Below are 13,545 nucleotides of genomic sequence, written 5' to 3'. Positions count from 1 at the left end.
AAGTTTTTTAGGTAAACAAAAATATATTTTAGCGTGCGTATTAGTCTGAACTGTCCAAAAGACATCAAGCAAATAGGTGACGTCACGGTTTTCACTAACACACTCTCATGTTGAGTTTTGTTTACCATGTTGTTCTCTGTTGTTCTAAACCCTTGAATTTGCTCGATTGGAACCGCGTTTGACGGTTCAATTGGAACTTTTGGTTTCCCAACTAACAATTGCAAGTCACAAACAAGCAAGCTTGCTGAATTGTTGCTTAATAATGGTAATGATAGCTGAACTAAAATTATGCTCTACACATTACTGTTTAAATGATTTTTCAATTGAGAAAGTAGTCAATGTTCGACTTTAGTCATCGGTATCAACAATGATAAATTAAAACACTTTTCAAAACTTTAACGAGAAATTTATTCGACAAGCATTGATTCCTTAACAAAAGAGTTTAACAATACATTTGTCTGCATCTTATTAAGCTGATGTATCGAGAAGCATAAGCTCCTGAACAATGTGCTTTTCACTTGTCAAATAAACGCCTTCAGCCCGTCAGTTTGAAGCGGAACTTTGTTCGGATAATGGGATAAATCATGGCTAAAACTGTTGATACAACCAAGTTATTAAAGAACCAATATATTGAACGAATCACATAACATAAAACAGAGTTGAATTATGTAGCTTAACATTGAGTGCCAAGAGACGTAATCAACGTAAAAATGAGGCATTTTTTTTATTATTATTAGTCTGTAACAAGATATCTTGTACCTTGATTATTAACATCCGCAGCAGTTCGATTGTACGAGACGCTTGGATCGATGTATTTGACATTTCAGTGTTGTCGTGTTTACTGAATATTGTTCCCACAGTCACCTAGATAACCAAACAGCATTCAGAAATCGACACATTTCAAGTATCCCTAAACATCCTTATGCACTATTTATTGAACATAATATCAAGATTCCATGACAAAAGAATAAAGAAAAAATTGCTTAACGGATCTTCGACTGAGCATGAGTAGATTACTTGAACAGATGTTGTGAATGCACCATGTCCAAGACCATACCGCATCACATATTGTCATACATTTTTTTAAATCGATATTTAATAATAAAAACAAAAACATATTCATATCGCAATTAGTTCGTCTGGAAACAATATTTTCAATAAGGACCAACACTTTTTGGCCGCATTCTATTCAAGTTTTTTTACCGTGCGATAAAAATACTGACAGTGAAATCAGAATGGAAAACACCTGTTTTGGGCTGAACAGCTGTTGAAGTATAGGCGTTGTTCGGTTGATTAACACATGCTGTGCTAATTCACCACAGCTGAACACAAGTTCAGGAGTGATCATTATTGAGTCATGAGAAGACAAGTAAGAAGATTATGTTTTGCTTTGGGTGCTGCATCTCACCATCTCTAGGATGGCGCAGATAGGAAGGCATGCGGCTGGCAAACGACAGGTCTCGAGTTCTAATCTGGATTTAGGTAATTTTATATGTAATGCTTTTTTCATAATAGGTGTTCTCAACATGAGAGCAAATAATTACTCTCGTGAGAGTTCAACATTTTTGCATTTTATTTATTTTCAGTCATTTTTGCCAAAGCTTAACAACAACTTTCCTGTACATCTGCAAAACGCTTTGAACAACCAAAAATTTAGTTGGTGCACAGCATGATGCTTTATAACTTCTCCAAATTTGTATGAACAAAACCCGAACATAGGTTATACGTGAAAATATTTCAAATGTTATTTAACATTATGCTGAATTAATTCGTCATAATGGTGCCTGTTAAATGAGTGATTGTTAGTTGGGTTCAGTCTTCGCGTTTATCTATATAAACAACTAGCTGTCCCGGCAAACTTTGTCTGGCCAAGTTTTGGTGGTTTGACAACTGTTGAGGTCATAACGTCACCGCACTCTAGATTGGTTTTATTTCAATCGTGTTGATTTCCTTCCCAGCTCACGGAAATCAGTACTTTATCAATTTTCTTACTCTTTTAGTTGTTTTTCGTAACTTTTTGGACATATAAACACAGCCAACTCGAATACGAACCGAACCGTGCAAGAGTCAAGCTGATCGGTTCATCCGTTCTTGAGTTTTGTTGCCTCAAAGGGACTTCAAACTCATTTTTATATATATAGATTTCTCTGATAAAAACCACCGTTGATTACGTTCTTCTGAGGATATTTTTCCAGAAATTGATGGAATGAATATCTTGACCTTGGCTCTAGACAATCTAAACTTCTGGTCCTGATTCTTGTTCTCGTCCTAATCATGCGTTCCAAGAGATCTGTTACTTCGTTTCTCAGGATGAAAAATCTTTCGATATCTTCTTTGGAATGCATTTAAAACGGTCTGAAAACTCCATCATGCTTAGTTGAGATCTAATATGAGTTTCGGACAGGGATTCTGAATTTGATTTCAATTCAGATTTCAATAGCAACATCCGCAACCGAGTCTGGAACATTATGCATTTTTTTATCAAAGTGTTGACATTTACAAGTTGTCTTCGTTTTTTTTTCATTCTTCAGAAAAACACAAATAAAAGTGTTGCCAGTTTGATGACAGCCAACTTCATAAATGTGCCGGTGAGTGTGCCGAAAGTGTGCCGGGCACTTTGTGCCGAGTTTCTCACCCCCTGGAATTTCCTTAAAATTTACGTTCTGGGGATAAACCCTATTCAAAAATAACGCGAACATTTTGATTCACTTTCTGATAGGTGTAATTATGGTAGGTATAAAAAGTCCCGAACCCATTTGCTTACCGCCACCCCTCGTTTGAATGTGTGCGTGTCATATTTTGTACCTACCGAGGCTGACATTTTTCTCCGGGCTTCATTTTTGTGCACCAGAAAACGTTTTCCGCTTCATTCGCTGAAGTGGAGCCCGAAAAAGTGTATAAAAGTGAGTTTATTACCTTCCAAAAGGGCATAATTCAGTAGTACGCAGTGTCTAACGTGTGGTTCGTATCGATTTGCAGCTAAATTGACCCGATTGCAGTGGTAATCGACGGCCGAAGTGTGGGCTTCAGGTTTTCACCCCCGCTTCGAAATGGCTGGCGGCGGATCCGGCACGAAGGTGGTGCAAATCACCAACATTGCCCCGCAGGCGACCAAGGACCAGATGCAGAACCTGTTCGGGCACCTCGGCAAGATCGATGAGATCCGTCTGTATCCGACGATTCGGGACGTTTCCTGCCCGGTGGTGTCCCGCATCTGCTACGTCAAGTACTTCGAGAGCAGCTGCGTGGCCGTCGCTCAGCACTTGACCAACACGGTGTTTATCGATCGGGCGCTGATCGTCATTCCGGTCCAGGGTGGAATGATTCCCGACGAGTACAAGGCGCTGGAGATGGCCGCCAATGGGACGCTGGTTCCGGGGCTGCACAGCATCGAGGGACCGAGCAAGCTGCCGCCGGAGGTCGTTAACCGGATCGACGGAATGGTACCGAATCAGGTGAGTGTGGTAAACCTATTCCTTTGAAGTGTGTTTACTAGCAGGGCTGGTAGCGTCATGTTATCGGTTTAGAAATTATTATTGATACCTAATTTTAACTTATAATTTTAGGAAATTCTTTGAATGATTTCCTTTCAAAATCGTTCTCAAAATGGCATGAGAAATCCAGGATTTTTTTGTCAATACTGATTGGACTTTCCTCAGCGATTCTTATGTACAATTTAAAGTTACATGTTTTATATTTTTAAAACAAGTTTTGGCTTGGTTCTCCTAGTGAATGTTGAAGGGAATAACCTGGAATATTAGGGGAATATCTTCAACTCTCAGGAAAAATAGCGCATTTCTTGTATAGATCTACTCAGATATTGCTCCCAGAGTCTCTTGTGGGATTGTTGCTGCGTTTTGCTCAGACATTTTCGTGAGATTTCTACCAGGATTTATACCGAGATCTCCACAAGAGTTTCTCCGTTGATGTTATGGAGTTTCTCTTGGTATTCCTCTTGAAGATTTTCCATCATTCCTTCCGGTGTTCCTCTTGGAACTTCTCCAGGAGATCTTCTTGCGATTTTCCCAGATTTGCAACAGGAGTTATTCCTGGAATGTCTGTCTACTAGATTGGAGGAACTAATTAGTTTTTCACTAATTTTCTGTAGGACCTCCTCCCGAGAGTTCTTCAAGAGTATCTCTTGTAATTTCCGAAAGAAATTTCCGTGAGCTCTCCCCGTGATTTCTTTTGGAGCTTTTTTCAGGCTTTTCCTCGTAGTTGTATACCGGATTTCTTGCAGTGATTCACCTGAGAGTATTTTTCACGTTTTTTTTCTGGGGATTATTCTCAGAGCTCTTCCCACAATCTCTACCAGTAATTCATCCAAATTTCTGGATGATCTTTTAGGGATTTTTTAAATAGTTGCTCCCGGAGTTCTTGCAGGGATTTTTTTTTCGGAATTTCGCTGGGGATAATTTACGAAGTTCCTTGTAATAGTTTCTCGAAGAAATAGCGAAAGGAATCCAGTTGAAATCTTACGAGAAACTCCGCAAAGACTTAATGGAGAAATCTCGAGCGGAACATCAGAAGAAATCTTGATACAAATTTGGACAATTCGAAAAAAAAAGTCCTGGGAGTAATCCTGCGAGGAAATATTAGGAAATTGCAAGGAGGAATTCTAAAAGCCCTAAAGAAACATCTCAGGAGAATTTACGGGCAAAATCCTGCGAGAAAGTCCAAGAAAGAAATGTCAGAAAACTTTCTGGAAGATATTCCTGGAAGAACTTTTGCAAAAATGTCGTGAAAATCTCAAGAAGGAAAGCTTTCCCGAAAAGCCACTAAGAAAAATTCCTGAAGGAACTTTGGATAAATTTTGGAAGGATCTCCGGGAGGAATCCAGCGAGAAACTCTTTTTTGATCAAATTTGTTTATTTTATTGGCTTTCTTTAAAACATCCTACAGGAGCCGAGAGCCTTGCAATACAATTTGTTATTCTAAAAACTATATTGAAAACAACAATAACGCGTTCTTCTAGGGACCTTCACTCTCAGTCCGGAGCCGAGACTGGAACCAACAACAGAATCTGTAGCCGCGAATTGGGCCGGACGTTGATTAGCTTGGGGATTGGACATCGCTTCCTGGATGGCTTTGGCCACCTGTTCCAATTCCTTGATGATTTGTCTTCGTCTTTGCGCCTTTTCGTAATCAGTTCCACAATTGCGCTCCTGTGTTCGTTCCGCATCCGATATTTCCGGCAGATCAATATTTTCTCCATCTTCTTCCTCTGAAACTTCAATCCGGTCTTCTTCAGAAGTTTGGGCATCCCTAATTACTTCCGGTACACTTCCTTTCCCAGATACAACGTCAGCGTATGAACAAGATTCCTCGTTAGCTTGCTTTATCTTATCCTGCATGGTCCAACTCTTACGCTGAGGGAAGACGCCCTTCCGATGACCAAATCCGAGACACAAAAAGCAAGTGTCCTGCAGACCTTCGTAGAAAACCCTTGCTTTTCTTAAGGACAGACTTGTTAGAATCCCAAAATGACCGCCACAATGGCCGACTTTTGCACCTACTCACGATTTCGAGCGAATCTCTTCGTAAACAAAACCAGCGCATCTGAGCTTCTTATTTTAAGCATTTTACAAGTGAGCAAGAACAGAATAATAAAATGCACTGTTGTTCAAAGTTTGCATCTTGAGATTTGTGCGTGTGAAGTTCTGATGCACCGTTGAAGCGGGATTTCAAGACGTTTGTCCTTAATCTGCTAGGAGTGGTTAAAGCTTACTACCCATGTTCAGACCGAAGGTCTGTTTATAGTATTTTTCCCGGAAGTTAAAAAAAATAGTTCATACAGACATTGGCAACAGAAAGATAAGCATCGATGTGATTTTACGGCACTCGGCACCGTTTCAAGTGTCGGCGCAGGCTTTGCTGAACTTAAGTGGCTAGTACGCTCGGAAATGTATCCTGAGCATTCCTGGGGGTACATAGGGCCAACGTAACAGATCTCTATTCGGGGCGGCTGCTTGCTTTAGTCTGGGCCCAGGTCTAATTTCTATCGAGTCAAAAATGGCAATTCTGTTGGTGTTTTTGACTGGAAATGCTCTATAGTTTTTAAAAAGTAGGTACATATATATAAATTTTATAAAATTTGGGCTAACTTTTGAATTATAAATTTTTGAAATTCGTTCCTGGAAAAACCTGGAAAACTATTTGGATTTGATTTTGTCTTATGAGTATGAGACACCCTGTCAACATTTGTTGTGATTTTTGCAGCTTGCAAAAAAAGCCCTCGTTTGGTCTTTACTCCCTTCGACATCTCCATGTAATGTAAAGTTTTCTTCAAGGTTACCACAGAGAAACTCTTTTTTAACGTGTATCTGGTGTTCGTGGTATCCATAGTGGACACTGGTAGCCAACACAGTCCGCACAGTGAATCCGGTAAGAAAGTTGAGGAGGTTACCCAGAAGTTTGCGCTCCCGTTCGCTGCGTCTCGGTGATGGTTCGCCAAACTGACCGGAACTACATCAAGATCTTAATGTGAAGGGAACGCGTGGTCTTCCTCAACTTCACTCAGCTCTTCATCGTCTGTAAGCTCGTATCCCTCAGTCTGATCTTCTTCTCAATCCTGCTCGTATGTCATCGGTACTGTCAAATGAAATGGCCTTGTTGCCTTTTTCCGCAAGCCGTTGAAAGGTAATCTGCAATGCTTACCGAGTATTCGGACTTCGGGAAATTCAATTTCTGTAGCTTCAGCTTCACATCAGCTACTGCAAGATCTTCTCGAACTACTGTCGTCATTTTTTTTTTGTTTCATTTAAATGGCTGCCATATCTTGATGTTTTCAACATTTGTCATGTTAGGATCGCTGGATCCTTCGAAGAAATCCTAGTGAAATCTCGGGAGGAATGCCTGGAAGTATTCATCGATGAATTCATGTAGGAACTCCTGGAGGAAACATCGGTGGCATTCTTAGAGGATTCCCGTGACAAATTCCCGAAGGAATCCCTGGAAGAATCTCAGTGGAATTCCTGGAGGAATTTCAGAGGAATCTTTGAAGAAAAACCTGAAAGAAGTCCTGGCATTTGAGAAGAACCCCTGTGGGAAACCCTGCAGGATGTCTTACAGAAATCCCTGAAGAAATTTCTGGATGAATGCCTGGAGGAATACATTCAAGTAACTCTGGAGAAATTCCCAAAAGAATCCCTAAAAAATACTGAAAGAACCGCTGAAGAAATTCACGGAGGATTTCCTGGAGGAATTTTTGTAGGCTTCTCTAGAGAAATGCCTGAAGGGATCCCTAGAGGATTTCCTCTATCGTATATGTTAGTGAGATCACTACTTCATGCCCAGAGCATCTTGATAATTGGTATGGGAATGCATGAAGATTGAGCAGTCGCACGGCATGTTTTAATTGCGTGCATTGCATGCTAAAAATGTCCTCGAAACTGGTTCCTACGTGTCAGGCTCCAGCGACTGAAGGAGGTGGGCAGTTTTATCAATGGTGATTTCCTGATCATCATAATTTGTGTAAAGAACCATAACCATGAACGATGAACCGTCTCTAGATCTTACCGGAACCAGTTCCGGAATACCTGGCTTGTCAGATTCTAGATGAAAAACCACGCCATGTGAACCATCAAACCGAGCCTCTACACGAAAATATGTATGTGTCCCCTAGAGGCACCCTTCGGAATCGGTTACACTTACATGTCCCCATTAAAATCATGATCTGATTCTTGGAGCTCATACAGTATCGGACAATAAAAATGCACCAAAGCTGTTTTCCCATACAAACTAGTCAACTTTGGATTGCCATATCTCAGTTATGTCTCAACCGATTGTTTCCATTTTTCTGTGACGATCTACAAAACATTTCAATTTTCAAAAACTATTGAAAAAGATCAGTGATAACTATTGATACAAATGTTACAGATAGGTTGAATTTTGACAATAAAAATGCACCAAGACAAAAAATTGTGTTGCCAAAAATGCTGAAGCCAAATCACTATGGTGTCTTCGGCAAATATGTTTCTTGTGTGATGATCAATAAATTTGCTGGTTCCTTCTTGGGATTTCTCCAAGAGTTCGTTCTGAAGATATCTCCAGGATTTCATTTGGGGGTATACCCTAGGAGATCTCTCTGTAGATTTTTCCAAGATTTCTATCTGGAGTTTCCTCCAAAAGCTCATTTCAGAGATCGCTCTTGGACCCAGCCAACACACGATTGCATATGATTCAAAAGTGGAGGCGATATACACGGCTAAAAGGAAGTATGTACGCATATGGCATCCACTTTAGCATCCTATTCAACATCGTATAAGACTTTGTGTTAGCTGGGGAGTTCATTCTGGGGTTGCCTCCAAAGTGAACTCCTGGATAAATTGTTAAATGGAAGTCTAGGAATCGCTAGAGAGAATTTCTAGAGGAATTCCCAGACGGAATTCCTGTAGGAATATCCAAAAGAAGTTACAGGTGAAATTTCCAAGGGGAATTCCCAGAAGTAGAAGATAAGATTTCCTGGAGGAATCTCCAGACGGCAGTACCGAAGAAAATACAAGGAAAAACTCAAACTCCTGGTGAAAGTCCTAACTTCAGGAGGAATACCTATAATAAACTCCTGGAGAAATGTTTAGTGGTTCTTTTAGAAAAATCCTAAGAAGAAGCTCCTGCAAAATTCTCCAGCAGTTACTCCAGAAGAATCCCCAGAAAGAATCGGATCTCTGAGGGAATCCTCGGAACGAACATCAGAGGAATCCTTATGGGAACTTATGGAGGAATCTCCAGAGAGAACACCCGGAGGAATCTGAAGTGGTAATTTCTGGGGAATCGCCAAAAAAAAACTCCTGGAGGAATCCCTAAAACGAACTTTTTGTGGAATATCCAAAGTAAATTTATGGCGGAAACCTCATAAGGAATTCCTAGAGAAATTTTCAAAGGGAACTTCTATGGAATCCCCAAAAGGAACTCCTGACGAAATCTCCAAGAGGAACTGCCTGCAAGAGAGAATTTCTGGCAAAGTCTCAAAAAGGAATTCTCCGCGAATCCCCAGACGGATTCGGACAGAATTCCTAGACGCAATTCCCGGCGGAAGCCTCAGGCCGGATTCCCGGTGGAATTCTAAGACTAAATTCCCGGTTATCAGTAGGTCGGCTCTAGAGGCACGTTCTCCTCCATTCGGGAAATTTGTGCCATAAATTCCCGGTTAACCCACGAGCGATCGCGCTGTTGTATTTTATACAACACGTTAAAAAAATCTCGCTTTTGTACTCAGCATTAGCGTGGTGCTGACGCAGGTAGTCAACCGCGCGAGTTACGGAAGGTTAAATATCAAGAGCGAATTCCTGGTGGAATCCCCCATAAGGAATTATTTCCAGCATCCCTAGAGGAAACTCTAGAAGGAATCTTCAGAGGGCACCCCCGGCGGTATCCCAATAAGGAGTTTCTGGCGAGATCTCCAGAGGAAACTCCTGGAGAAATCCCTATAGGGAATTTCTAGAAAGAATACCCAGTGGGAACTGCTAGAGAAATCCTCCAGAGGGAATTACTTGTGAGTTGTGAAATCTCCGCAGGTAATTCCTGGGGAAGTTTCCAGTGGAAATTCCCGGCGAAATCTACAGCCAGATTCGATAGGAATTCCCAGAGGAATGCCAAAAATTAACTCTAGATTGAATCTCCAGACGGAGTTTCCGGCGTAAACCCTAGAGGAAATATCCGGCTGAATCACCAGAGGGAATTTTCAACAGAAACTAGGAACTCCTAACGGGATCCTCAGAGGAACTCTTGGAAGAATTCCCAGAGCGACCTTCAGGCGTAATCCCCAAATAGAATTCCTATAGGAATTTCGCTATAGCGAAATCTCCAGAAAGGATTCATTTCGGATAACATCCGAATCCGGGACATCCTAATCTTTAATAATCATTTCTATACTTTTCAGTTCATCAGTATTGAATCCGATCACTGGATCAGTAGATTTCCCATTGAAGTCAAGCTCTTTGAAAGGGGAGGAGGCCAACTCAACATACCTACTGTTGGTAACATTTTAAAAAGAAAAGAAAAAAGTATCATTCGCAACCAACCCTACAGGGATACATTTTGATTCTTTATTTAACAAGAACTATGATTTGTAATCCATTTTTTAATTTTTGCAGGTAATGAAAACCATCGATCCGAAGTTGGACGAGAACAATCTTCCGGAGTATCCACCCTTGCCGGTTAACTTTGATGCGAAGAAAATCGAAGAGACCCGCCGCACCCTCTTGGTGCTGGACATCAAGTCCGACTGGCGTCTAGAGGAACTGATGGATCACTTCAAGCTGTGCGGCGAGATCAAGTACGCCCGGTATGCGGAGAATGAGCGATCTAGGTTCGCGCTGCTGGAATTCTGCGAGCAGAAGAGTATTATTGCTGGGTTGAAGATGCATGGTTCTGAGTTCCGCGGTTACCGGTTGAACGTGCACCACTCTACGCAGCCGATCGTGAAACCGGAAGCGAAGAGTAACGAAGCCGCTCAGAAGGAGATCGAGGAAGCCATGTCGATTGTAAAGGAAGCGCATCATATGATATCGGCCGCTATCGATCCGGTGATTGGGATGTTGGCCAAGGATAAGAGCTCAAGTCGCCGACGATCGCGATCGCATTCTCGCTCCAAGGATCGCCATTCGAGATCCCGATCCCGTAAGCGTTCAAAGTCACGCTCGAAACGATCGCGCTCGCGTAAACGCTCCCGAAGCCGTTCGAAACGTTCCCGATCGCGTTCCAAACGATCGCACTCGAAACGATCACCATCGCGAAGCAAACGATCGCGATCGCGTTCGAAACGTTCGAGATCGCGTGATCGCCGCAAGCGTTCTCGCTCTCGTCGCCGTAGCCGCTCGCGTTCGCGTGACCGTCGCCGTTCGCGATCCCGTGATCGTAAGCGTTCCCGTTCGCGTGATCGCCGTGATCGTAGCCGCGATCGCAAGAAGTCTCACCGCAACAAGGACGAGAGAAGACGTCGTTCGCGGTCGCGTTCCCGCAGCAGAAAGCGATCGACGTCGCGTAGCCGTGGAAGCAAACCGAAAGAGCCGACCAGTCGCCCTTCGAAAAAGCGCAGCCGCTCGCCCGATAAGCGACTGAAGAAGATTCTGGAGGAGAGCGTCTGCCGGGACTACGATGCCGAGGAGCGCATCGGAGGGGTAGAGGAGGAAGCCTCGGGTACGAAAGGATCCCCGCCTCCAACTGTAGCACCGCCTCCAGCGCCACCAGTTCCGGCGCGCGAGAAGACAGCAAGTCCGACCACGGAAAAGTCGGACAACATGGACATTTCCAACTCGCCGTAGATGTCCTGCTGCGCTTGACAACCACCAGTGACGCAGGCGGTTCAGGGATCTCTCGCTAGGGCGGACTTGAAATCTATGCTTTTTTCCTTTCTTTTATTAAGATTGATAGTGATACACAAGCGAGAGCCATCTTCCATGCTTGCAAGAAGTTGAAGATCGCTCTCTTCTGATTAAATTTTTCGACTACCTTCTAATGTCTCTGTATAAGTGTATGGAATGAACCTAGGTTTGTTAAGTCTATCGGAAGGGATGTTATCCATGTGCGGAACGAAAAGAAAGCCATCATTCAGACGAAACTGATAATCCTAGGGGGTGGCCGAGCTTATAGATTGAGAAACAGTTTCTGGTAAGGGAAAGCCATAAATTACGACAAACTTTTATTTAAAAAAAAAGTCCTAGGCGAATGCTAGAAGGAATTCCTAAAGTAATCCCAGAAGGTATTCCACGAGTAATTCCAAGAAATTCTTTCAAGAATCTCAATACAAATACATACTGAATCCCACAATACATATATTGAGAAATCCCAGATGGAAATTCCTGGAAGAATTTCATAAGAAATGGCTAGATGCATTTCAGAAGGAATTCCTGGATGGAAACCTTGAAGAAATTTTTAAGGGAATCGCAGTATGAATCATTATAGTAATTCTAGTAGGAATTCCTGGAGAAATCCTTGACGGAATTTTAGGAGGAATTCCGAAGGAATTTCAGAAGGATTTTTTAAAAGATCTCAGAAGGTTTGGAGGTGTAGTAGGTCGAATATTTGTAGAAATCTTAGAAGGAATGCCCAAGAAAAATCCCCGAAGATAGCATAAACGAAATAACCCATTAGAAATTTCAGAACGAATCTTATAAGGAATTCCTGTAGGAATCCCAGAAAGAATTGTTATATTATTCTAGAAGGGAGAAAAGAGTTCAGGCAAAAATTTCAGAATAAATTCTAAAATTATTTCAGAGGGAATTATTGGGTCAACGGCAAAAAGAATTTCATAATAAATTGCTGGATGTCTGGACCCCTGCAGGAACAAAAACAAAATACTGAATGAATCTCAGAAGGAATTCTTAGACGAATCTCAGTAAGAGTTCCTGGAAAAATCTCCGAAGGAATTTCTGGAGGGAACCTAGAAGGTATTCTCAAAGGAACCCCTGAAGAAATCTTCGTGGAAACTCCAGAAAGAATTTTTAGGAAGGAATCCCAGAAAAAATTTCAAGTGAATTTCCAAAAGGTTTTCTTGTATGAATTTCAGAAGGAAAACCCAGAAAAAGTTCTTGGAGGGAACCTAGAAGCCATTCCCGGAGTAATCCCAGAAGAAATTCTTGAAGAAGTCCCATGAGGAATCCTCCACAGGAATCCCAAATTTCTAGAGGAAGTCCTGGGAAAAAATCTGAAATAATTCCTTTTGAAATTCCTAATCGGAATCCTCGGGAAATTTCAAGTGGAATTACTGGAAAAAATATGAAGAAATTCCTGGAAATTTCCTGTTGAAACTCCTGGGAAATTTTCTAAAGGAAAACCTGCGCAAATTTCGGAAAAAATCCTGGGGAAAGTCATGCAGAAATTCCTGGCAATATTCCAAGAAAAAAACTATTAAAGGAGTTCCAGAGGAATGATTGAAAACAATTCCTGGAAGAATTTCTGAGGAAATATCTGAAAGTAGTCTTGGAGAAATTCCAGAAATAATTCCTGGGGAAGTTCGCGAAGAAATTCCCAGAGGAATTCTTAGTGAAAATCCCAGAGGAAATTCCTGGAAGGTGTTTCCGGAAATTTTTGTTGAAAAACCTGGAAAGACTTTCTTTTAAAATTCGTTATGGAAATCCTGGAGAAAGTCCTGGGAAATTTCCTAAGGGAGTATTCATAGATGATGTAGCATTTTAGGAATTAGGATGGAGTGTCTTATATTGCTACGAACCATGTATGGGAAGGTATGTCAGGTATGGGAAAATAGTCTACGAGTGGAAAGTGTGGTGTTTAAAATTGTCCAAAAATGCTAAGTAATTTGGGGATGATCCTTAAAGGAATTTTTGAGGAAATATTTGAAAAAAAAAAAATCTGATTAAAATTTACGAAATTGTGAAACTTCTTTAGGAATTTTTGGGGTTATTCGTAGAATTTGTTGTGAAATTTTTGAAGGAATTGTGCGGAAATTTCTGAAAGAATTCCTGGGGAAAATTATGAAGAAATTTCTGAGAATATTCCTCGAGGATTTTTTTTTAAATTCCTAGAATTTCTGGTGTAATTTTTAGAATTTCTGAGGAAATTCTTAGAATTTCCTGAAACAGTCCT

At 41.4% G+C, this 13,545-nt stretch overlaps 1 protein-coding gene across 1 annotated transcript; it reads left to right on the top strand.

Moving 5' to 3' along the window:
• The first annotated feature begins 2,747 nt into the window (after nucleotides 1-2,747).
• LOC109414743 (probable splicing factor, arginine/serine-rich 7) lies at nucleotides 2,748-11,504 on the top strand. The gene is made up of 3 exons (XM_019688576.3): nucleotides 2,748-2,903; nucleotides 2,980-3,455; nucleotides 10,095-11,504. The coding sequence occupies exons 2-3, from the start codon at nucleotides 3,051-3,053 to the stop codon at nucleotides 11,262-11,264; spliced, it is 1,575 nt and encodes a 524-aa protein (XP_019544121.1). The 5' UTR covers nucleotides 2,748-2,903; nucleotides 2,980-3,050; the 3' UTR covers nucleotides 11,265-11,504.
• Nucleotides 11,505-13,545: the final 2,041 nt, after the last annotated feature.

Source organism: Aedes albopictus, chromosome 3, assembly GCF_035046485.1.
Source record: "Aedes albopictus strain Foshan chromosome 3, AalbF5, whole genome shotgun sequence".
NCBI lineage: Eukaryota > Metazoa > Arthropoda > Insecta > Diptera > Culicidae > Aedes > Aedes albopictus.
Note: the sequence above shows the minus strand (reverse complement) of the source record. Positions and strands in the feature narration are given on the sequence as shown.